Genomic DNA, 25,104 nt, shown 5'->3' on the forward strand with positions numbered 1-25,104 from the left:
TTCTCTTCTGTAGTTTATTAAGGTTATTAAGAAATATTTTTGTTATTGCTATTGCTGTCATGGTAGAATAAATAATTTAAAAAGACTAATGACATGAAGGAAAATAATTTATTATGAATCGTATTGTCACACAAATGTTCCTCTGTTGCAGGAAAAAGGCATCAGTAATAGAGGAAGAGCTTTAGACACACACACACACACACACACACACAGCTTGTGTGTGAGACACCACCATGTTGCTGGTTCACATCCTTCCAGCAGCTCCTACAGAACAAACATTCAAATAGCAATAGATAGATGATTGTATTACATGGTGTTGGACTCACTGAAGGAGCTGTCAGGAGATAGGAGAGAAACGGCTGTCTAAGAGATGGGTGTGAGACCCTTCTTCAATGTGGAGGGATTCAGCAGCTGTGAGGGGCAGGGGAAGCTCATTACAAAGAACTGGTCTGACAACAGATAACGGGGAGACTTTTGATTTTGGACCCTCGCGATCACCGACCAGGGCAGTGCTCTGTCTATGGAAAGACTGCAGAGTTGCCTTCAAAGAGATCATTGACCAAAAAGAAACGGTCAAAGCAGAACTGAGGCGACCTGAAAACTACAATACAAGAGTACAAGTGTCTCAGAGTGATGCAGTCGAGCCCAGGTCGGCATTACGACATATGGACTGACAACGTGTCCATCATCCGTTCCCAGGCCCCACAGACCTTTCTGCTCGGTGCTGGAAAGATGCTTCTGGAAAAAGGCAAAGTGCTTCAAAGACAAGGTGCTTCTGCCCAACATGGACTGAGCGACACACCGAGCAGCACTTTTTTCACAGAGTTCAGAGACGCATGCAAACGCGAGAGGTGGTGGTAGGCGGTGACACAACGAAATGCGAAGACGAGTGCGTTTGTTGCGCGAGTCGGCGCTCCGTAGCCGTACCGTACCTGTTCGATGGCGATCGCGCCCTCGGAGCCACGTGGAACCCCGTTCCCCGCCTGCTACCTGCTGGCCCTCACGCGGTGGCCCATTTTCTGCTCTCCTTGTTTGTTCACATGTTTGGGGAGGGCGGCGATTTTGCTCGGCCCACGGAGAGCAGCGATGCCGCAGAGGCACCTGAAACCGAAACATGTCGCGCCGCACCAGCGCAGGGGGCCGAACCTCCGCTTCACTTCGACTCGCCGCTTGTCCTTCGTGCTTTAAGTGTCTCGGCCGCTTATAGGAAACATTAGAGTTTCTGTACAGTCGTGGACTCCTGGTTTCTGTGACACACGCGCACACACGCGCACACGCAAACTGGAAACCTCGCAGAGGGACTTATGCTCTTTGCAGCTGCTGAGAGTGGCCACTGTCCCACCTTCCGCACCCCCCACCCCACACATCACGCCATTTCCGTGTCAGTGGCGGGAAAGCTCAGACGTTCCCCACCATCTTTCCAGAAACATTCCACGTGACCCCTCTGGCACAAGCGGCCGGCCTTTCCCTGTCGTTCACTGCGGCGGTCCAGCTTCGCGGACGACCTTCACCGCCGTGACGTTACCGAGATGGACGCGCCGTCATTGTTACCTGCCGCACGAGATCCGGCCATCGACAGCGCAAAGGGCCACGTCCCATTACGAGATTACGAGATGTTACCGAGGATGTTAAATCTGCTTTCTTTCGGGTTTCGAATGAGCGGCGTATTGTACATGTAGCGAGGGGTGGAGAGGACAGCGAAGGACATGGAGGGTACGGGCGGCACAGGCAGTCAAACCCAGGAGCAGGGATGGAGGAATGGAGGCGGTAGGATATCGTAGCAGTCAGAGATGAAGGACGCTGGAAGTCCGGCAGCGAAGACGAAGGCTGCATTGATGGTGAATTGTAGCGATGGAAACAGAAACTGGTGGAGGCCCATGAAGATGAAGGGTGCTGTAAGTCCAGCAGTGAACATGAACACTGTACATATGGCAGCGGTGAAGAGCGAGGAAGCTGTAGTTGGGCGTAAAGGGTTTAGGAAGTGTGCTGGTCAAGAGGAAAGCTGTACAAATGGTAGCTGTAGGCATCGCAGGAGGTTGAGGCAGTCAGAGGTGAAGGGTGCAGAAAGTCCAGCACGCAAGGAGTAGACTGAAGAGACGGCTGCTGTCAAGACACAGGCAAGGGTGCTGGAGGCTGTCAGAGACTGAGGGTGTAGGAGGCCTAGCAGTGAAGATGAAGGCTCTGGAGATAATGCCTGTAAATATCGATGCATGTCGTGCGAGATGTTGTCGCGGTGAAAGAAGCAGGAGACGAAGGCTGTGCAGATGGTAGTTGAAGAGACGGAAGCAGACATGGCGGTGGAGGTGATGTTCGTAGAGGTTAGGGTTAGGGTTTAATGCTGCTTCGGTGCTTCATGTTTCTGAGATGCATGTCACTTTGGAGAAGCGTGTGGAGCAGTGAGAAGCAGTCAGAGATGGGGGCTGTAGAGATGAAGGTCACTCGGGGTCAATGACCTCAGGAGCGAAGCAGAGATTTTTACGTTTCTGCAGACCTTCGCACAGCAGCAGAGTGTGAAGCCAAAGGGCGACGTGGTGCTGAGCTGTCAGTCCCAGTGACCACAGCAGTCTCAGGGGGGCAGCGGTGGAAACAGCTCTCAAAGGTGAGGAATGGTGGCAGACCGCCACTCTGAAAGGTGTGTGTGTGTGTGTGTGTGTGTGTGTGTGTGTGTGTGTGTGCGTGTGTGTGAGAGAGAGAGAGAGAGGATGTTCATTTGGTCTGTGTGTTTAATACCGGTTTGTTAGTATCTACACCACACACACACACACACACACACTGCGGTGAGGCTGTCCTACTTAAGACGAAGGTGTGTGTGTTTGATGCAGCCCAGTCCGAGCTACCCGTACCTGCCACGCTCCTCCCAATGGAAACGCGCACAAGCACGCGCTCAGCATAGCTACACCGTATTATCTCAGCTGTCACCCACATGAATGCTTTTCTTGTTATCCTCATCACACCTCTTGAGTGCCACTCTCCGCTCTTCGTATTTCCCTCCATGCCTTATCTGCTTTCTGCTTACTTGCAGTTTCCTCCCACACAAACAGCAAACTGAAGCACTTGTGTGTGTGTGTGCATGCGTGCGCGCGCTTCTTACTCGACTTGGAAGGAAACGGAGGTAGGGAGGCAGAGGGCAGCGTTGACTGAGCACAGCTCTCTCTCTGCTGACTCACACTCACCTGGGGTTGTGCCTGCGAGCATTTCACCGGAACCGTAAGAGTGTGTGTGTGTGTCTGTGTGTGTTGGAATGCCGCTTCGCCTCTCCTCCTCTGTCAGGATACATTATTTAGTCAGTCAAAGGCAATTGTTGCTGTGGGTCAAAACCGGATTAGGGTACTAGGGGAAGTGGGAGGAGCCTGGAAAATGAGCAGGATATAGCAAACGACGGCAAGGGGACGAGCCGGTACGGTCAGCTGGATATGGGGAGAGAGAGGAAAGCATCAATTAAAGAGAGGAGTGAATCAAGTTAATCCAGGAAGACAATTTTTATTTACACTGAATGTGGCCCAGTCTCCTGAAACAGAAGAGTACAATGAAAAAGAGATAGATAGATAGATAGAGCTCCACTCTGTTGTGCAGTGTGTGTGTGTGTGTGTGTGTGTGTGTGTGGGCTTGCGCTCTTCCACAGAACTCTTCATGTAAACGAGAGTAGTCGGTGTAGCTCTAACCGGTGAATCATGGCTACTGTATGGTATCCCTGCGGTGACTGTAGGCGGGTGCAGAGAGAAGCGGCGTTTCGACGCCACACGGCACAGCTCTGCTCCCGTTCCCTGTATCTTTCTCACTGCGCGTGTGCGCGTGCGTGCTGTGGAGGGGGGGCTCGGCAAATCCAAGCGTACCTTTTCGCATCTGCTCTACATACGAACGCCAGCGTGCCTAAGGCGCCCCGCAAACTTCTGAAGCCGAGGGGGCCGTGTTCACCACGGTACATTACCCTGCTGGGAACCGCACCTTCGCTCCTCAGAGCAACAATCACAGGCACATGTCACCGCGTTGGAGAAGCAAGGGATGTACTCATCACCCCACACAAGGCACCTGCTTCTCTTTTTGCAAACAGGTTTTGAAACGTTCATTCCTTCATTCCAAAGAGCATCTCTGCTTCTTTTTCTAGTGTTTCTGTCTGCAGCAGAGCGGCCGTGACCTGCATTTCCCCGCCGAGCCGATAGGGGGCAGTATGGAGCGCTAAGGAGGAGCTCCTCACTTCGAACCTCTTCCAGGGTGTTTGGCCCTGTCTGCTGAGGCTCCGTGTCGTGTTACCGTGGTGCCGTTCTGTGCGTTTACTTTAATTTATGTGTTTTTCTTTCTAGTTTCTAGTCTATGAGAGCCTCTTGTACAGTCAGTTGAGTGGTGCTCTTTGGGCATAGGCTCCAGATCATGAGGACCCTGCACGAGACAAGATGTGACTGATCGTGAACCGCCTGCAACTTTGACAGCTTCTAACCATAAATAAAGAGTCTATATAGCGTAAGTCCGAACCGTTTATTGACCACAACTCGACTTTGGACTTAGGAACAAAACGTCCCGGTTGGGTCCTGAATTCGAGGAGCCGCAATGAGGGACTTGGGTTGGATTCTGTGTGGGACGGAAAGGAGAACAGAAATCGCTTTTCAAAACCCACCGTCCACCTGTCGCTGTACAGCGTCGCTCTCCGACTCTACGGGTAGAAGCAGAGTGAAGTTGGCACGACCGATCAGCGCCCCCTGGTGGCGGGGCAGGGCAGCACATTGCGGTTCTCTTCCGCTGCACTCAACGGGGTGTGTGACGCGTGCGGCCCGGTCCATGCGACCGAAGGAGAAAACGCACACGGCAGCGGTGGCGGCAGCGGTCCGTGTGTGTGTGTGTGTGTGTGTGTGTATTACAGAGAATCGCTCGAGGAAAGTCCCCCATTCACTGGTCAGATGGTGTGTTCGTCAGACGGCTCTTCGTTCCACAGAAGGGCCTCCGAGGGCAGGGTGAGAACGAGCACTGGGAAACTCTTGGAGCCCCAGTGCATTGTGGGACAGGCCAACCCCACATCATGGGGGTTATGGGCTAACCCCCAACCCCACCCCCCGCGGTGTAGATAAACCGCGAGGCGAGCAAAGCGAAACTCTTTATGTCGGTTTCTTGGAACCACTTTGTGAAACACAAGGAGCTTTAAGTTTTGGAGCCACGGTTACGTGAGCTATAACACACACCGTTTGCGAGGTAAATGCGTTCCCAAGGTCCGAAATCCACAGCCTCTTTCGCAAAGTCTGACTTTGTACGACATTTAACTTTTAAAAAAAAATGCGTGTGTATTTGTGGTATTAAATGATAAATACAGGAATATTTTACATATATTTTATGCATTTACGACAACTTTTCTTACATTTTCTGTACTTTTTGTCGGCAGTGCTACACGCTTTCCCGCACAAGGCCGCAAAGCTCCGAAAAAGTTCCCATTTTATCGTTTGTTGCCGATCCGCAAAAATTGAAGCTGCAATGTGGGAGGATCAACTGTATAATATTTTACTACAATAATATTGTATTATAATAATATTGTAAACAACAATAACAAAAATAACAATTTTAATATAGTACTATAACAACATTGCACTACAATAATATTTTACAGAACAATAACAATAATATTCTATCATAACAATTATAATAATATTGTACAATAATTTAGTACTATAAAAATATTGTATTATAATGATATTATACACAACAATAACCACCGGTACAAAGAGTGTCCCGAACAAGGACCAGCAGGGGGTGCAGTGGTTTGCGCTGCACTCAGACGACCCGTTTGAAATGTCACCTCCCACTGAAGTTCCCCTGAAGAAGGTACTTACTCTGAACCGATACAGTAAAAATTACTCTGCTGCATAGGGTAAATCAGTGTAAGGGACGAAGCACTGGAAGTGACTTTGCAGGAAAGAGTGAGATACATGTGATACGTGCACGGGACAGTACTGTACCACGCTCCAGGGTACAGCGACAGGGCTGTCCTGGGATGCGAACAGCACACACACACACACACAAACACGCACTTTTTTCAATGTGTTGGTCTCGGTCATGCTCTTCTGTGGTCCTGAACCTTTTTTCAGAAGTTTCATTCAACTGAGGGCTGTTTGTTATTGGTATTGCAGTGTGTGTGTGTGTGTGTGTGTGTGTGTGTGTGTGTGTGTATGCGCTTTCCCTGAACGAGACGATGCTGCTTGCTGCGACTCATCTGTGAAGTAGCATGTTGCGTGTTTGTGGCGAAAACCCCCACGCCCTGTTCCAGCTCTCAGGAAGTCTATCAAGCAACATCAAAAGAGCTCCAGAAGAGCAAGAAGACACCGGTGCAACGGAGGCCCTCGCAGTGACCACGTCCCGGCAGCCCGGCGCTCGCATACTCACACACTCACACACTCTCGCACCGTTTCCCAGCTCACACCATCTCCAGCCCATTTGCATGGAGGGAAAGTTTTCAGGGTTAGGTGGAACAAAAGGCACGGAGAAACAGAAAGCGCTAGAACAAAGGCGGAGCGAGCGGTGCGGAAACAGGAGTGTGTGAGAGCAGCCGGGACGCGACGCCCGTGGGCCGCGGCGGGGAAAACAAGCAGACGTTGATGATGCTCGGAAGGAGGCTTCTCCTGGAAGCGAGAAGAGAAACCCAGAACAAAGGCGGCTTGCCGCATCTCGGTACACACACACACACACACGCACGTAAACACCATCACACACACACACCCCCGCACGGGCAGCAGACAGGTGAGAAGCGCACACGGAAAGGGGGGCCGCTCGGGGATGGCGGCAGTGGCGCCCCACGTGACCACGCAGAGCATCTCGCTCATTGATTCAGTTCAATAGCTTCCGCAAGGTTCTGAGTTCGAGTCCAGAGGGGTTTGTGTGCTGGAGCTGTAGCCACGAGGTCCACGCAGCTTTCGGCTCCAACCGTGTCTTTTTCTCCTCATTACTGCTGTGCATCGTGTCACCTTGCGCTTAAAGGACCTGGGTTCGAACCGCACCTCCTGCTGCCTTGATCACGGTACTTCCCCTGAACCGACCCTGCTGTATAAATGAGTGTAGGGAGCTCAGTGTGCACTGCTCACACTGCGAGTCACCTTGGAATAAGGGGTGAGATATTAGTGATTAATAACCATTGTGCCGGTGGGGGGTGGGGGGTCCAGCACACTGTGCTCGGAGTGTGTCCCTGACGGTCAGGGGTCCACAGGGAAGCGCAGAGATTTCTTCATGAGGCAGATCAGCGGCGCAGAGTGTGTACCGCAATGGCACAGCCTGAGACACACACACACACACACACACACACAGCTGCAGTCTAGAGCGAGCCAGGTGTCTTGTGCTTTCCGAGTTTCCATGGTAACGCATGCTGCCTTTCCAGCAGTCAGTAGCCCAGAGAGAGACCCCGGGGTCCGTTTTCTCAGCCGCTTCTCTCAGTGACACATCGGAGGCGGTGGGGGGTGGGGGTTTGTGGGGGGGTTGCTGTATTTTTAGTGCACACGTTTGCCACCTCGACACTCCCGTCTGGCGGAGTTTTCCTTTCAAAGAAATCACTTGGGCGCATTCCCAGACGCAAAGAAAACGCTACTTCTTGCGAACCGGTTGTGGCCGAGTCATCGACCACTCGCAGGAGTCATGTGCAGGAGTTTCGACGCATCTGGAAGGACCTGCTCCGAAGCTCTGTTGACACACCTACACCAGTACACTGCTGGTGCTCTGGGGCTGAAAAAAGGCCACTGAAAGATAAATGGAATCTTTTCTCCACACACTTTCCTCCAGCGTTCTGGTGGGAAAAGCCCGAGAGTGGAAGAGAAAGCAGGAGAGCGTAGCAGGAGATGCAGATGCTCATGGAACCACTGAGAGAGGCGAGTCGCTTGTGGGAAATCTGCATTGTCCCAAAGGAGACCACCTTGCATGTCCTGCTTGGTGTCACCTGACCTTCTCTGCACTGGCTCAACGAGAGCGTTGCGCAGGATGTTCATGTTCGAGGAGATGGGAAGAGCTGTTTGGCTCCAGCACCACCAGACTCAGGAAACTGACTCAGTCATACTGAGAAGAGCAACGAGATACAGCGGTCTAATGGCAAAGGTCACATTGTGAAGTGAGCAGCTCCACAGCTCATGTTTCCACACGTGAACTTGGCCTGGAGTCTCCAGGAAGCTGGACTTTGCCCAACAGCGCCGAACTGCCGAACTTTCCGTTGCGTGAAGCTCCAGAAAGCTGGGAGGACAAGGTCACTACGTGAGTCATGCGTCTCCGCAGGATGTCTGCAGGGGCACCCGCACTAACGCTGACTTTCACTCGCCCAGCAGACGCTTTTCTCCAAAGCGACAGACGTCTCCAAGCAAATAAACGTCTCTTCCACATCGGGCCCGGAGATGCAGAGACATGGGAGACACGCAATTACGAAAGAGCAGCACACGAGTCCGGAAGTCTCTCATCACTTTCAGCAGCATATCTTACGTGAGCAGCTTATACTGACCTGACAGGGAGTCGTTCTTTCCAGCACTTAGGAGATCAGGCGACAAGTGACTCTCAGGGAGATGTGTCCTGACACCCTCCTTGAATGTTAAGAGGGGTGCAGCAGTTGTGAGTGATGGAGGGAAGTCTTTCCAGCACATTCGAGCAAGAACCAAAAACCTTGGGCCTCCTTCTCCTGTCAAACCTTTGCCCAAGTTCTGCTTTTGAGGGACTTGTGGAGCATTTGGCAGATTTACATGTATTTTGCCTTTGCCACACCCACATCACCGGTGCGACAGGGCACACCTGTGGCTCGATGGAGACCGAGGCATAAAAGGCAGAGGCAGAGCGACGGTGGACGCAGAACCTTGTTCGCCTAACGCTCACTCACCTTGAGAGTCAACCTTCGGTTTCCTTGGCCTTGGCCTTGCCCTTGCCCTTGCCCTTGTCCTTGTCCTCATCCTCGTCCCGTGTTCCTTCCCATTCCAGATCCAAGTGCCAGTCTTCTAGTGTTCTGACCTTTCGCCTGTCCTTCAACCACGCTTTCCGGATTTTCCCGTGTACGACGTTTGCCAATCGAAGACCATCTCCTGTCCCTGACTACATTTCTTGTGCACTCCCCAAAATAAACAGCAGTGCGCTCTGCAATTGAGTCCGACAGTTCGTTTCCGGAACGGAACATGGCAGACTCCATGGTTCACACCATGAGCTTCCTCTGCAGATAAGCGGGTGACCCGAGAGTTGAATTAAGCATCCACCTCTGCTCTTCCAGAAAAACATAACATTTGACATTCACCATAATTCCAATGAATTTTTGAAGAGTTTCTCACGTATATGGACCTCTTGCACTTTTGCTTCATTGATTTATTTGATTCTGTTACATCCTACTGGTCCATGCCAGTGCAAGACTCTCCAGGCATCATGTACGTTCAGGAGTCTCGAGGCCTTGCATGCTTTGTGGAAGTCTCTTGGAAGGTTCCAAGAAATCCTCTCCACATGGCACACGCCCCAAACCCACAGATGCACATCCTGTTTCTGAGAAAAATCACGATCGCCGCAGCAACTTTCATCTCGGCGTCGTCTCCTGCGCCAGCAGCAGCACCCAGCAGCTCCTTCTGAGGCCTGCTTCATGCTTTACCGGCGGAAGGTTTACCCTGGCTTTTACCCTAGCTCATCCTGATCAACACCTGTGTGACCTGCCTCATGTGCCCACGGTAACCACAGTAACAGAACAGGTGTGTGTCAGCACCTCCCATGTACAGTTCCACACCTTTGTCATGGGGTCAGGAGGACTGCGCAAAGGGCAGAGTCACACCTCTCTCAGCCTGGTGCCCGGGAAGGCCGGAGCTCATCCTCGTGCTCCCCGCACCTCCACACCGCCCCTCTTTACCTTTCTTGTGTGCGGTGTGTGAAAACTGGGAGAGGAAGTATGACCACATTCCTTGTCTGGAAATCATCTGAAAATATCGAAACAGGTGCGACTGAAGCCTAGAAGCAACACAGACCAAATTTAATATATTGAATTAAATATACTGCCAGTTCTTGAGGAAAGTAACAAAATCAGGAGAGTCGGTTCCTCTGCCGAAACTGTTGTTATAAACCATGTGTGAAAAAGTCGGCACGTAAACCTGCCGCTCCTGACAAGGAGCTCCGTGCAACGCTAACTTCCCCGAAGACTCTACACGTGTGGTCGCGTCTCGACAGGATTGCACATGAATGTCTGGGTCCAGGGGCCACTTCGCCGCCTTTTCCCTCCAAGCTCGAGGGACTGCACCAGCAAAATACCGCGGTTAGCCTGCGTTGCTTTGAGCGCTCCTTTGAGGCGAGGCGTCAAAGTGCGCGTCTCTTTGCTACACAATGGGTTCCTCCGTGGTTTTCTTCTTGTCAAACCATTACTAACTTTTTCCATGTCACTAAAACTCAGATTAGGTCCGTGAGCGAGACGCCAGTGATGAGCGGAGGGGGTTCGGGTATGGATGCGCACACGTCTCTTAGCGGCTACGTGCCCTTTCGGGTGGAAACAGCTAGGAGGCACAGCGAGGTGGAGGGATGCGCTTTGTTTGGACGTAGTTTCCACAAGTAGAGGGCTGAGGTTATGTGGGCGCACATACACACAGACACACACACACACACGCACGCATTCACACACCACCTTGACGGACTTGACGCCGCTGTCGCTGTCTTTCTAGTTTCCGTCAAGCGTTCGCTGGTGGGACTTCGACACGTGTAGGCCGGGAAAGCACACACTCACTATGCATGAAAAATTAGGTGTCATTAGTATTTTTAACTTGTGCTCCGTTGGCCGTCAGAGGACCTTCAGCTGAATCACATCTGTTTCTGGAACTTCCCGCACATTCCGGCACAATGCAGGTTCTTGGCTGGTATCACCCCGTTTCGAGTCCACCACCAAGTCAGGTTCCCATGGACCTCAAAGATGACAAGAACGTCACAGAAGGTCACAGAACGATTTGCATGAAGGTGTAGTCATGGTTTATTGACCAGTACAAACAATCGATATACATTCTGAGAGTCAGATCTTAGCCAATGCTATGTGGCGAGCAGGTTCTCACTTTAGAGTTATGTAGAACTGGGGCACATGGAATTCCTTCCAAAGCTACACACTTTCCAGCTTACAACTGCAGAAAGACAAGCACTGAAAACAGGATTTAATGTAACATAAACCACTGAATATGTCTGATTACATTCAACTATCATGGGTAACTGTAAAAAGGAATGCAGAAGAGGAGAGCCGCGGAATCCGCGGAGTGTTTGGCTCCTGCATCTTCCCAAAAAAATGTGTTTTGGTCAAAAGCTTGGTTTCACTCCCAAGCTGAGGTCTTAAACTACGTGAAACCTCCAGCCTGGAACCCTGCTGTCTTCTTTCCACTGACATGTGGAAACTGTACGGGCCCAGCTCTTGACCACCAGGCCCTGCCCTTGACTATTCCTTCCGTAAAAAGCTTAGAAGAGATGCCTGAAGCCCAAGGGGAAGGCGAGTGACCAAGTAGAGTCCGGCTTTGGCCACCAGACCCCGGCAGACCCCCTTGGTTGGTGTCGACACCTCAATGGAGGGGCCACTCATTGCATATAAAAGTGCGTGATGCTTTCTGCTTATTCAGCATCACAGTAGGAAAACCTTAAGCACACTTGGAACAGAAGAGGAACATTTCTGCCTAATGTCCTACAAGATGGCCAGAGAACACGCTGAGGTAGCGGGACCCAAACTTTTCGAACTGTGATAGTGATCCTTCAAAAACTGCGCACAGCTATCTTTATTAAAAATATATAAGGTGCTTGTAAAAATACAGCAGAGAACATCTTACTTTTCGTAAAGATGCCATCATTTCCCTCTCTCGAAAAGATGAGAGAACACCACTAATAAATTGTACTCCCTCCAGGAGGACTATTTCTCCAAATAAAGACAATAAATAAATAAATTACAACATTTCCAATACCCGGTCAGCCAGGATCTCAAAGTGCCGGTAGCAGTCTGAGAGGCTGGGGTTTCAGTTTAAACTTGAAGGTCCTCAAGAACTGATTGAATCAGAGGTTAGTTAAAAGTTTGGCTCCATCAGATAGAACTTCAAAATGGCTGGGATGGAGGTGAACTTAAAGTTCATGTCCAACTTCTAGATCCTCAAAGACTGTTGGAATTGGGGCTGAACTAAAACATTATATCCAGTAAGCAGAACCTCTGGAACTGCTGGTATTAGAGGTTAACGACAAGATCGGTTCCAGAAGTTAGACACTCGGAAATTGCTGGTGTTAAAGGGTCATTAAAAGTTCAGTTCCAGCAGGTAGATCCTCCAGGACTGGTTGATTTAGGGTACAGCGAAGTTTGGTTCCATTGACTTGGTAGTCCTGGGGGACAATAAGAAGGTCAGCGGCAGTAGGTAGATGCTGAGGAATTGTTGGAATTAGAGGTCCATGAAAGCTGCAGTTCCAGTGGGAAGATGCTGAGGAATTCCTGAGATTTGTGGTGGTAGGTCAAAAGTTCAGTTTCAACTTGTAGATCCTTGGAGAGTTTTGGAATTTTGGGTTATAGAAAAGTTTGAAACAAGGAACTGCTGGGGTTTGACAAAGGACAGACGTGAGCTTCCAGTGCGCAGACTGAGGTGCAAAGGCCGGCCAGGAGGTTGTTACATACTCAGCAGGTAGTATCCCAAATAAGTTGCAGTGTCGGTGGTGTTGATCAATGCAGAGGGGGAACAGGTGACAGACAGCTTATCGCCCACTGAGAGCTGGACCTGCCGCCCCAGGAAGCCTGTACTGGGGGACTCGTTTGAATTCTTCCCCCTGAAGCAGTCCTCCAGCAGAACTTTGGATTGTGTTTGGTCATTGTGCTTGCTGACCTTCACAGTGTAGAAGCTGTCCTGGTCAGGCTTCTGGACGGTGACCTGGATGTACAGGAAGTAGCGTCCATCTTGGGAGATTTCCAGAGATTTTTCACCATCCTCTGACCTCCACTTGATGATTCCTACCTTGGTGCTGGACCCTAAGACAGCAGGTAGAGGTTAGTAAGCTGCGGTCACGGCCCCAGAGGCAGACTTGACCAGTGTCCAGTGTCCAGTGTCCTAACAATGTAAGGTTCATACACTGCTGCTTGCAGTAATTTACCCTTTGAGTCATTTTTCCTGGAGTCAAGAGGGGTCCTGGTTAACCAGGCCCTTGTTGATCTGATGGTGCCAATAGGTCATGAGATCCAGCCGTACCTGATTCGGGATAGACGGTGAACTCTTCAAATGGCACCTGCCCTGTTGGATGCTGGGCAGTGACTGGGGCCTTCTCTTTTGGACCAACCTCTGTGGCTTTCAGCTGTGACACAGAATGGAAAGTAAGACAAGTGAGCTGTGTGAGCAAACATCCAGGGTCAAGAGACTTGGATCACATACGCTCGTACCACTGTGAGTGACTTATGTGACTCTGTCCTTCGAAAGCGTTTGCGTTAAGCACAAGAGAGCAGCGTCTGCAAAGATCTGAGACTGTGAATTTGAGCCGGAGGGGCCAGTTCCTTAAGCAGTACGCCACCTGCTGACCCCTGCAGTCGAAGCTCTCTTTAGCGTTTAGTGTGGTTTCTGATCTCAGTTTTTGGTATACTAGCAAAATGTAGCAGCTGTGGACATTTAAATAAATAAATAAATACATAGATAAATAAGAAACTGAACCAAACACTTCAAATCTGCAGCGGATTTTTGTGAAATAGCTGTCGAAACCAAAAAAGATTAAAGAAATGAAAGAGTTTGAACGCCTTGTCCATCGAGGACAAACGAAATCAATGGAGAAGCTAAGAGAGACCAAGCGTGCCGAGTGACAGGTGTGCCGTGAGCTGAGGTGCCACACTGCTTGAACAGTTAGTGCACTGCTGTTGGGTGACTCAACACGTCATTTGTTTGCAGATTTTTTGTGAGTGACCTTTATGACCTTGAGTTCAGCCTTAAACAGCCATAAACCTCCAGTTAGGAGGCGAGTTTGATTGACCTCCTACTAAGTGCACTTGAGGATGTGTCCTTCACACCTTGACCTTCCACAACCTAACAAATGTGCACAGGGTAAGAGTTCAGCATGGTGTCAACCATCGCAGCTGTGTGGCTTTATGATATGTGGAGGTGCAGGCATGGTAAAGGTGATCTCACCGGCGTGTCCACACTGGGAGCTGTCTTCATCGGCTGCATTTAAAAAGACAAAAATGTCCCAGTTATATTTATATCTCCACTTTCACAGGTGTCATTCCAAGATTCAGAAAAGGTGGAGCTGTATATTTCGGTTATGGTACAAAAAAGGCTCTGGATTTAATTCTAAAAGGGTCAAAGCTACTATATATCAAAGTGAGGTATTTAATTCCATTTATATGCAGTAGAAGTAGTCTTTAAACTGTCATCATCTTTGTCATCAACATCATCATCATCAGTGCAATCGTTATCATGATAATTATGGCCACCATAATGTTTAAAATCATCACCCCCACATTCCTTCAGTACATAACATACTGTGTGAACTCATCGGCAGGGTTAGGGTTAGGTTAGGGTGAGGGTTAGGGGTTAGGGTTAGGTTAGGGTAAGGGTAAGGGTAAGGGTTAGGGTTAGGGTTAGGTTAAGGTAAGGGTTAGGGGTTAGGGTTAGGAGTTAGGGTTAGGGTTAGGGTTAGGTTAGGGTAAGGGTTAAGGGTTAGGGTTAGGGTAAGGGTTAGGTTAAGGTAAGGGTTAGGGGTTAGGGTTAGGTTAGGGTAAGGGTTAGGGTTAGGGTAAGGGTTAAGGGTTATGGTTAGGGGTTAGGGTTAGGTTAGGGTAAGGGTAAGGGTAAGGGTTAGGGGTTAGGGTTAGGGTTAGGGTTAGGAGTTAGGGTTAGGGTTAGGTTAGGGTAAGGGTTAAGGGTTAGGGTTAGGGGTTAGGGTTAGGTTAGGGTAAGGGTTAGGGGTTAGGGTTAGCTGTCCAGTTCAGCAATATTTATGGAGTATTTATGTTGCTCTGTCTGTCTGTGCATCCAGGCCAGCGCTCCAACTTAGTGCACTAAAGAGAAGGGGAGAAAAAGTGGCCATGTAAAAGGTTAGGGCATGTATGCAGAATACACGTCCGGGTGGGAGTGTGAGAGGAGAAGCAGAATGATCTCATGAAAGCGGTGTGAGACTAGCAGCTCTTGGCCTCTTGGGTGGTGTGACTCCACACTTGTTGGAGTCACTAGCAGATGGCCGATTTGCTGTAGCTCTGTGCTGCGCCCTGGAAACCCAGCAGTAAAGCAAACATTCACCATGTTTCACTCACTCAATGTCGGGGGCACCTCTGCTCGCAGGGAGCAAGTGCAGCTCCACTAAGGACACCTGGCGAACGGAGAGCGTGCCAAGAGGGCCGAGCCCCTGAGCTCTTCCCATGGCTGCTTCCCGTTTCGCCGAGAGCAGGGTGCGTCTCACTGGCCCTTTTCGTCCGGCAGGGGCAAGGCGTTTGCGTACGCATTCGAAACCCAACGCGCATGGTGCAGAGCAAAGCTCCAGTCAGCGGCTTTCGCTTCCCCCTTCTGGCAAACAATGCCGTCACCGGCAAGCGGAAAAGCCCGAACACATGCTTTACTGAGATGTCTGTCCGGATATCGAAGACAAAGTGCTCTGTTGTCTCTCGAGGGCCACAGTGCCTCCCCGCTGATTCTGACATGTTTGTTTCGTCAAACACTGAGATGCGCATTCGCAGGCTTTTTGTCCTCTGTGTGTTACTACAAGCTGGCACTCCTTGACACAACACACCCTGCCAATATGACGGACACACACACACACTTCTTTGGGCACGGGAAAGGAAACAGTTCCTCGAAATGTGTCGCTGTGCACCTACGTGACACACAGGGTACAAGCAACATCCTCCGAGCCGCAGCCTGCAGCCCTCAAGCAGGGCGACAGGGGGCAGCTGGGAGTAGGCAGAGCCTCAGAAGTGGAGAAAAGGTGGAGGAAGAAGAGCTCAGGCTACAGCAGCCTCACTGTTCACCTCTCTGAAAACGCCCCGTGTACAGCAACGGCCGAAGGGTCTCCTGTCGGTGTGTCCGTTCACCTGTCTGTCAGTCACTGTGTTCGTTAGTCCGTCTTTTCAGCTGTTTGTCAATCACTGTATTCACTTACCAGCCTTTCTGTTCACCTCTCTCTTCAGCTCCCTCTTCACCTGTCTTTTCACCTCTCTCTTCATCTCTCTGTTCACCTCCCTCTTCACCTGTCTGTTCACCTCTCTGTTCACCTGTCTCCTCACCTCCCTCTTCATCTCTCTGTTCACCTCTCTCTTCACCTGTCTGTTCACCTCTCTCTTCACCTCCCTCTTCACCTGTCTTTTCACCTCTCTCTTCATCTCTCTGTTCACCTCCCTCTTCACCTGTCTGTTCACCTCTCTGTTCACCTGTCTCCTCACCTCCCTCTTCATCTCTCTGTTCACCTCTTTCTTCACCTGTCTTTTCACCTCTCTCTTCACCTCTCTGTTCACCTCTCTCTTCACCTCCCTCTTCACCTGTCTGTTCACCTCTCTCTTTACCTCTCTCTTCACCTCCCTCTTCACCTGTCTGTTCACCTCTCTGTTCACCTGTCTCCTCACCTCCCTCTTCATCTCTCTGTTCACCTCTCTCTTCACCTCTCTCTTCACCTGTCTTTTCACCTCTCTCTTCATCTCTCTGTTCACCTGTCTGTTCACCTCTCTCTTCAGCTCCCTCTTCACCTCTCTCTTCACCTCCCTCTTCACCTGTCTGTTCACCTCTCTCTTCACCTCTCTCTTCACCTCTCTGTTCACCTCTCTCTTCACCTCCCTCTTCACCTGTCTTTTCACCTCTCTCTTCATCTCTCTGTTCACCTCCCTCTTCACCTGTCTGTTCACCTCTCTGTTCACCTGTCTCCTCACCTCCCTCTTCATCTCTCTGTTCACCTCTCTCTTCACCTGTCTTTTCACCTCTCTCTTCACCTCTCTGTTCACCTCTCTCTTCACCTCCCTCTTCACCTGTCTGTTCACCTCTCTCTTTACCTCTCTCTTCACCTCCCTCTTCACCTGTCTGTTCACCTCTCTGTTCACCTGTCTCCTCACCTCCCTCTTCATCTCTCTGTTCACCTCTCTCTTCACCTCTCTCTTCACCTGTCTTTTCACCTCTCTCTTCATCTCTCTGTTCACCTGTCTGTTCACCTCTCTCTTCAGCTCCCTCTTCACCTCTCTCTTCACCTCCCTCTTCACCTGTCTGTTCACCTCTCTCTTCACCTCTCTCTTCACCTGTCTGTTCACCTCTCTCTTCACCTCCCTCTTCACCTGTCTGTTCACCTCTCTCTTCACCTCCCTCTTCACCTGTCTTTTCACCTCTCTCTTCATCTCTCTGTTCACCTCCCTCTTCACCTTTCTGTTCACCTCTCTCTTCACCTCCCTCTTCACCTCTCTGTTCACCTCTCTCTTCACCTCCCTCTTCATCTCTCTGTTCACCTCTCTCTTCACCTGTCTGTTCACCTCTCTCTTCATCTCTCTGTTCACCTCTCTCTTCACCTGTCTGTTCACCTCTCTCCTCACCTCCCTCTTCATCTCTCTGTTCACCTCTCTCTTCACCTGTCTGTTCACCTCTCTCTTCATCTCTCTGTTCACCTCCCTCTTCACCTGTCTGTTCACCTCTCTCTTCGCCTGTCTGCTGACCTCACTGTTCACCTGTCTGTTCACCAATTTCTTCACCTGTCTGTCTGCATATCGATTCTGTGTTCCGATGCTCTTTGATGTTCCTTCCTGCCTGTAGATGCTCTCAGTTTTGCTCTTAATGTCATATGTTATACAACACAGATGAGTCACAGGAGTCACACCACACACTCTCCCACCTCTCATGAAATGCCCCCCACCCCCTGCCATTGAAACATACAGAAAACACGTATGTATGCGCACACACAGGCACTCGCAGAGCAAAGGAAAAAGTGGGAAACAGCCACTCCATTTCCTTAATGGGCCGTTTAAATAAACAAATAAATAAAAATATTGAAATGAAGTAGCATTCCTGGCTCTCTCATTGGCTGGCTGAGAAAAGCTGTGAAGGAGCTCAGACGAAGCGGAGACAAAATGCTCGAGAGCTCCACCTTCTCATGTTTCCTTTGAGCTCATGGCCTTACACCTGAGGAGGGAGGAAATCCCTCAGCACACTGACCTTTTCCTCCGCATGCACTCACCAGGATGCGAAAGGTCACGCAGTGAGAGACACGCTGCCAGAAATACTTGCGCTTGCGATGGTAGCAATTTGTAAAATCCGGCAATGAGTCACAAGTGGCAGCACTAATAATCGCAATGCTCTCTCCTACAGACAGTTTTCTCTCTTTCACACTGTATCTCTGTACGATCATCTATGCTAGTGCACAGTTGGCCTAAATGACACATGCTGATTCCTCCCAGCCTCACCAGCAGGCCTAGTGGTTAAAGGAAAAGAACTTGCAGTTTTACAGCCAGTCTTCAAAGGTGTTCTAAAAACATGCTCTAGAATGCCCTGTTCTTTTCTATAAAGGTGTGTGCTGAGCAGAACACAACAAAATAACTGTCTGAAGCAGCATGAAACTCTATGTAGCTCTCTTTTCATCACATATGTGCTCTGTGCGGCTATTTCTCTGTCTCAAGCTCTTAGCAGATGCTCGAAGCTGTATACAACTACGTCAAGTTGTTGGTAGAGACACGTTGCTGTCCGTAGTTGTACGGGAAAGTAAGACGACGCTCTATGTTACTGTGTATCAACCTGTCTGAAGCTGTATTGTGTTGAACGTCACAGTCTGTAGCTTCCTGAAGGCGTACGCAGTTGCGTGAAGCTCTAAGAAGCCGAGTTTAACTGGATGATGCTCTATGAAGCTGAAGCAGTATGAAGCTACGCGAAGGACAATTTAAGTGTGCGTGCTGCTATATGAAGCCACTTGAAGGCATCTGAAGCTCTATAAAGCTATCCAAAGCAGCATTTACCTGTATATTATTACACGAAGGTGTCTGAAGCTCTATAAAGGTATGTAAAGTAGCATTTCCCTATACATTTTTTTACGAAGATGTCTGAAGCTGTTGTTCGCTGCATGTTGCTACATGAAACCATTCAAAGCTGTCTGAAGCTGTGTGTAGTGCTGTACAGATATCTGTCGCTGCATACAGCTGTGTGCTCTCGTGCGAAATTCTATGCAGTTGCCTGAAGCTGTACGAAAGTGTGTGAAGCTATATGAAGCAGTATTTAACTCTAAGTTTTCATATAAAGCCATCTGAAGCTGTCTGAAGCAGTATGAAGCTACATGAAGGACAATTTAATTGTGTTGCTACATGAAGCCATTTGAAAGTGTCTGAAGCTCTATAATGCTATATAAAGTACTATTTACCTCTATATTATTATATGAAGCTGTATGAAGTGATGTGAAGCACTATCTAACTGTACGTTGCCATATGGAGCTTCCTGAAGCTGAAGTGGTATGAACTTAATGAATTCAGTTGCATGGTGCCGTCCGAAGCTCTTCGAAGCTGTTTGTAGCTGTATGAAGCGGTGTACGGTATGTTGCTGTATGGAGCTGTCGGAAGCTGTCGGAAGCCGTCGGAAGCCGTCAGAAGTTCCGTGCGGTGTTGCAGAGATCTTTAACTACCTACAGCTGTGCGTGTCTCTGTGAAAGTGTACGTAGTTGCCTGAAGCAGCCCGCTTCAGATAAACGCGTGCGTCAGGCGAGCGGAAGGTATGGGGTTGCCCCTTTCCGGATGTGCTAGCACAGTGTGGCCTTACCCAGGTGAAGAGCAGGGTGAGGGTGGCAGCCTGGACCAGGGAGAGCAGGGTGCCCCACAGGAGGAGACCGCGCACCAACCTGCGCTCACGGGAGAGCGCTTCCCGAAGCTCCTCCTCGGTGGACATCATCACCCGGCAACGGCACTGGGCGACCGGGTCACAGACGCACTCCAGGCAGCGAGACGAAAAGAGAGAGAGAGCGAGAGAGAGAGAGAGAGAGATGTATGGTGCGAGAAACGGGGCCTCGTCGCTTCTTCTCCTTTTCGGTCCTCTCTCGGAGAAACAAGAGAGAAAAGTGCGCCTGCTGGTTTCCTCTTCGCGGGCTATGTGTCCGCACGTGGCAACTGCTTCCTGAGTTCCTGTGCCTCTTGTTCCCCGGCAGCAGGTGCTGTCCAGCGCGAGAGCGCGTTTGAGCACGGAGCCCGTGAGAGCCGCACACACACACACACACACACACACACACAGCTGGTGGACGGAGGATCGACGCAGCGCCTAATAGGACAGCGACGTGTTGCCGCCTCCACAGATAGACATCTCACTGGGTCCTATTCAGCCATGCCATGATGTCACAAGTAATCAAAGGGAGAATCACAATGTTGAAGGTGTGTCTCTCTGTGGGGGGGCGTGTCTCTCATTGTTTGTGTCTATTTATGTGTGCGTCTGCATGTTTGTGCTTGAAATAGCTCAGGACCTGGAAAGATGAGCTGTCCCTCTTGGTACTCGAAAGTGATGACTTCCGGGTCTCGTCTTTCCTCTGGTAGCAGCTTGGCTGCGTTCACAACGTGCTCGTGGCTGAGAGTTACAGCTCACCGATGTGTCCCCGGGCTACAGCGACTGCTGGCCCAGTTCCCGTGGATCCTTCCGGAACGAGGACCAAGCCACTGAAGGAGATGATGGAAAGTACCTGGAATTCCGCCTGTCTTGACGCCACCCTCCCTTCCCCCTGTCCTTAGAGACAGGAACCCAAGAGACAGAAGAAATTCCTCCAGATGACGGTGTCCTCTGCTTCTCGAAATGTGTCGTCCAATCCCGAGAGCACTTTCGAGTGATCGAAACCCTTCGCAAGTGTTCAACTCGAGTTGACTGTCATGCGTACCGAGAGTACCGAGTACATGGCTCAGGCAAAGTCTTCGTGCTTGACGGTGTCCCGCAGACTGAAAAAGTTAGAAACAGGACCGAGGCGATGGATGGACAGTCGGTGCGGCGCCAGTTAACAGAGAACAAACGTGACACCGAGAGATGAGATGATACACAGATCAGTGGGTTGAACACTTGGAGTTCTACCGAGATGGTGATATTAGCTGTACTCACACAACTGCAGCACATACCGCGCTTTCGGTAAATTTCCGATTCAAGTTTGTTCTGTTCCTTCGTTTTCCCAGAATGCACTTTGTCACCATTCTCTTGCTTTGCTGGCACTGGTATGACAAGTGACTCACACTCTCACCCATTTATTCATCTTGATATTATAGTTTTTGACTAGAAAAGCTGTTCACCATTTATCTGACTTACAACTTTTTCCAAGGTGACTTAAAGTGACTGATGCATTTATATAGTTATTTGTATTCATTTGTAGCATTATGGTAATTTTTCACCACATCAGGCCAGGATAAGTAAGAGAGTATAGCAGCAGGATTTAAACACAGGACCTTGGATTACAAGGGAGTGGCTACCTGAGAACCACCCGCTCAGCCAGATGCTTCAGCTAAAAAACATAAAACTTTTTTACTATAATTTACTCATTTATTTGATGCTTTTCACCAAAGCGAATGATAGTATTAAGCTAGCTACAATTATTTATCCATTTATATACTTGTGTAATTTTTTTCCAGCCATCCATTTTCTTTCCTGCTTTTCTTTCTAGGGTTGCGGAGGCAAGAGGGAGAGCATAGAGGCCCAGCGGCCCCTGTCCCCCCGCAACTTCCTCTAGCTCAGTCAGGAGATCTCCAGCCGCTCCCAGGCTAACTGGGAGATGTAATCCCTCCAGCGGGTCCTGGGCCGACCTCGGGGCCTCGTCCCAGTTGGCCGTGTCTGGTATACCTCCAAAGGGAGGCACCCAGGGGGCATCCTTACCAGATGCCCGAACCACCTCAACTGGCTCCTCTCAATGTGGAGGAGTCACGGCTCTAATCTGAGTTCCTCCCGGATGTCCGAACTCCTCACCCTGTCACGGAGAGTGAGTCCCAACACCCTGTGGAGAAAACTCATTTTAGCTGCTTGTATCCGCAATCTTATTCTTTCGGTCATCACCCAGAGTTTTCTATAGGTGAGAGTAGGGACGTAGATCGACCGGTAAATTGAGAGCTTCGCCTTATGGCTCAGCTCCCCCTTCACCACTACAGTCCGATACAGCAACCGCATTACTGCTGCCTCTGCTCCCAGTCTTTGGCCGATCTCACACTCCCTTCTTCCCTCACTCGTGAACAAGACCCCAAGATACTTGAACTCCTCCACCTGGGGCAAAAACTCTCCCCTCACCTGGAGTGGCGTAGTCCAACACCCACCCTGAACATCCTTGACTTAATACCGAGTATGCGGACACAGCTTTCGCTCCATATGTACAAGGACCGAACGGCCCGCAGTAGTGGCCCTGGTACCCCATACTCCCGAAGCACCTCCCACAGAATTTCCCGGGGAACACGGTCATAGGCCTTCTCCAAGTCCACAAAATACGTGTAGACTGGATTAGCGAACTCCCATGCCCCTTCCATTATCTGTGAGAGGGTAAAAAGCTGGTCCACTGTTCCATGGCCAGGGTGGAATCTGCATTGTTCCTCTTCAATCTGAGGCTCAACTATTTTTATATTTATTATATTATATTATATTTATACAAATTTTTTTTTTGTGGAGCAATTTAGAAAAGTACCTTGCTCAAGGGCACTATAGCAGGAGCTGGAATTTGAATCAGCAACCTTCAGATACAAAGGAAGTAGCTGTAACCACTATGTCCATTAATTTTCCTAAGTAATTATTGTTATGCTGTTTTCCTTCTTCTTCTTATTATTATTATTATTATTATTATTATTATTATGATTACTGAGAATAACATTTTGTTTTGGTGCACTAATGATGCTCTCCACTCTCTTCTTTCCTTCTCCATCTTCCTGGCGAGCCCCCGCGTCCGTCTCGAGCCGTCGAATGGGGAAGCCCAGTTCCTTGGTCTGGGCATTTTTTGTTTTTGTTTTCTTTTCCTCACTTGCCACTTGACTCACTTCTGAACAGCTCCCTCAGTTGTTCAGCACTTTCTGCGGAAACCATTGTTGAAATTTAATATGTATTTGGGTATTAGCGTTATGTATTTTCAATGCGTCAAAGGCGTTTCATATCATGCAAATTTGTTTCGTCTCATACGGACTTTGTGAATGAGTTGAGCACATTAAAAAGGAAACTTAGTAAAACTCTGCTAATTCATATACACCATGTATATTTCCTGTAAGTCATGAGATGTGGGTTTGATGGATCAGAATAAACTTTGTTCTTTCTCTTTGCTCTGGGAACAAAGAAAACTCTAGAAAGGCGAAAAGAGGATAACGTGGGTGTTTATGTGTATCGGTGCAACTCTGCGTGTGTATGTGTGTGCGCCTCTGTGTGTTTGTGGCTATCTATTTGTGTCACCTGCTGCAGACCTGCAATGGATACAATAAGTCATCAAGCCAAAGTCTGTGGGGGCTGTGGGGGCTGTGGGGGCTATGGATGAGGTAGGGAGAGTTCTCATGTGTGTGTCTGGTTATTTTTTGTTTGCCCTTTTAATGTCCTACTGTCGCTTCCAGGATGTGGGTTCGAAGCAGAATTTACCCGTTCAAATCTCAGCAAAAGAACCTGCCGCTGTGCTTTTGAAGACGACTTATGGCGAAATCAATAACTGAAAATGTCCAGCTGTGCAAAAGCAGCTGCGAATGGCGTTGAGTAAAAGCCATTGAGCAGAACCATGAAAAACACTGTGACTTTCCAGTACTTGAGGTTAGGGACACATTTGCTCATTTTGTTCCAGTACCTCGGTCACATTGGTAAAAAAAAATTATCATGCATTATCTTCCTGAAACGGCCACAATTTCAAAAAAATGCAGAGGTCTTTCTTGCAGTTTGTAGTCACTGAACATCAACTTGTTCAAGGTTTCAGCTGCATGTGAAAAGAAGTGAAACTCCTGCTTCTGTTCTTCTTCTTCTTCTTTCAAACTTGATCCTTTCACTGCCTTTGTTGTTTAATGACGTTACTCTGAGGTGCTGTGTTTGGGTCCTGACCCCAGCCTAAGGTCTGTCGCCTGACAATACGAACAGTGCTGAACATCACTGGACCACCTGCTGTCTAGATCACGTTGGTTTCGTCCTCCCATGTATTTACAGGTGAAAGTGAAGGCACCACAAGTAGCGCCCCCTCTGTACGTTACCACAATTGCAGGAGCTCGGAAATGTTACGAGGCGCCGCTTTTAACGTATAATGATAATACTGGAGATTAACATCCAGCCGCACAAATACAGCTCCAGATCTGTTTTTCACTGCTCATTCATTTTGGTTTGTTACAGCGGCTTCAACATCGGCCATTCGGCTTCGGGCGTAATTGGGTGTGAAGTGTGGGTCGTAGCCTTAGCACACTGAGAAGTGGCAGCAATGAGTCGAGAGCCCAGAGTCCAGTACCCAGAACCTAGAGTCCAGACTGTCTTACTCACACACCTCTGTCAGCTTTCCTGAACTGCTGCAGGCTCCACGTTGCTGAGACGATTTATCCGCTAGAAGTCCTCTGAGGTGATCAGGATCAGTCTGTCCTGAGTTTTGTGCACCTACTTGAGCGATGACATCGGTGCATCAAGCGGAAAGTAACAGACTAGGTTTACATAATAATTACATGTCTGCAACCATATCGGAGGGTGCAGTGGCGCAGCGGCGCAGTGGCGGGTCCTGCTCTCCGGTGGGTCTGGGGTTCGAGCCCTGCTTAGGGTGCCTTGTGACGGACTGGCGTCCCGTCCTGGGTGTGTCCCCTCCCCCTCCAGCCTTTCACTCTATGTTGCGGGGCCGTGCTGAGTTACAAATAGCTTATCTTTGAAAAAATGTAAATTTTTTTCTAAGAACTTTCTCATCAGTCGAGTTGACACAGTTTCCAAAGAAACTGAACATTGAGAGAAAGAAATTTTCAGGTGCATAGCTTTACTATGCTGCATGTCTTAACGTAGAACCACGTGTGGGTGGTGATCCCCGACCCCCTCGGCCCAGATATCAGGTCGGTCGCTGCTGCGTCCGTGTCCGCGGCTTCGTGCTTCACGGCGATGTCGGGTGCACGAGAAGTCGATGGTCGAGGCTCCGAGGTCGCCTGAGTCGATTTTGCAGCCGCCCGCGCCGCCTTCTCCCGCGCACACTTCTCACGCTTTTGCTGAGCCGGTGTCTTGGCTGGTGTCTTTCGAGTCCCGGAAGCCTCGGCTTGCTCATCGGGCGCTTATAGTACTTCGCCTTGTTTGTTGGGCATCTTTGAAATGTTTA

At 49.6% G+C, this 25,104-nt stretch overlaps 1 protein-coding gene across 1 annotated transcript; it reads right to left on the reverse strand.

Moving 5' to 3' along the window:
* Positions 1-11,996: 11,996 nt before the first annotated feature.
* On the reverse strand, positions 11,997-20,060 carry tnfsf18 (TNF superfamily member 18). The gene is made up of 4 exons (XM_018727970.2): positions 19,632-20,060; positions 14,061-14,093; positions 13,140-13,242; positions 11,997-12,922 (listed from the first exon to the last, which is right to left on the reverse strand). The coding sequence occupies exons 1-4, from the start codon at positions 19,758-19,760 to the stop codon at positions 12,567-12,569; spliced, it is 621 nt and encodes a 206-aa protein (XP_018583486.1). The 5' UTR covers positions 19,761-20,060; the 3' UTR covers positions 11,997-12,566.
* Positions 20,061-25,104: the final 5,044 nt, after the last annotated feature.

The sequence above is a fragment of the Scleropages formosus genome, chromosome 1 (assembly GCF_900964775.1).
Source record: "Scleropages formosus chromosome 1, fSclFor1.1, whole genome shotgun sequence".
Classification (NCBI taxonomy): Eukaryota; Metazoa; Chordata; class Actinopteri; order Osteoglossiformes; family Osteoglossidae; genus Scleropages; species Scleropages formosus.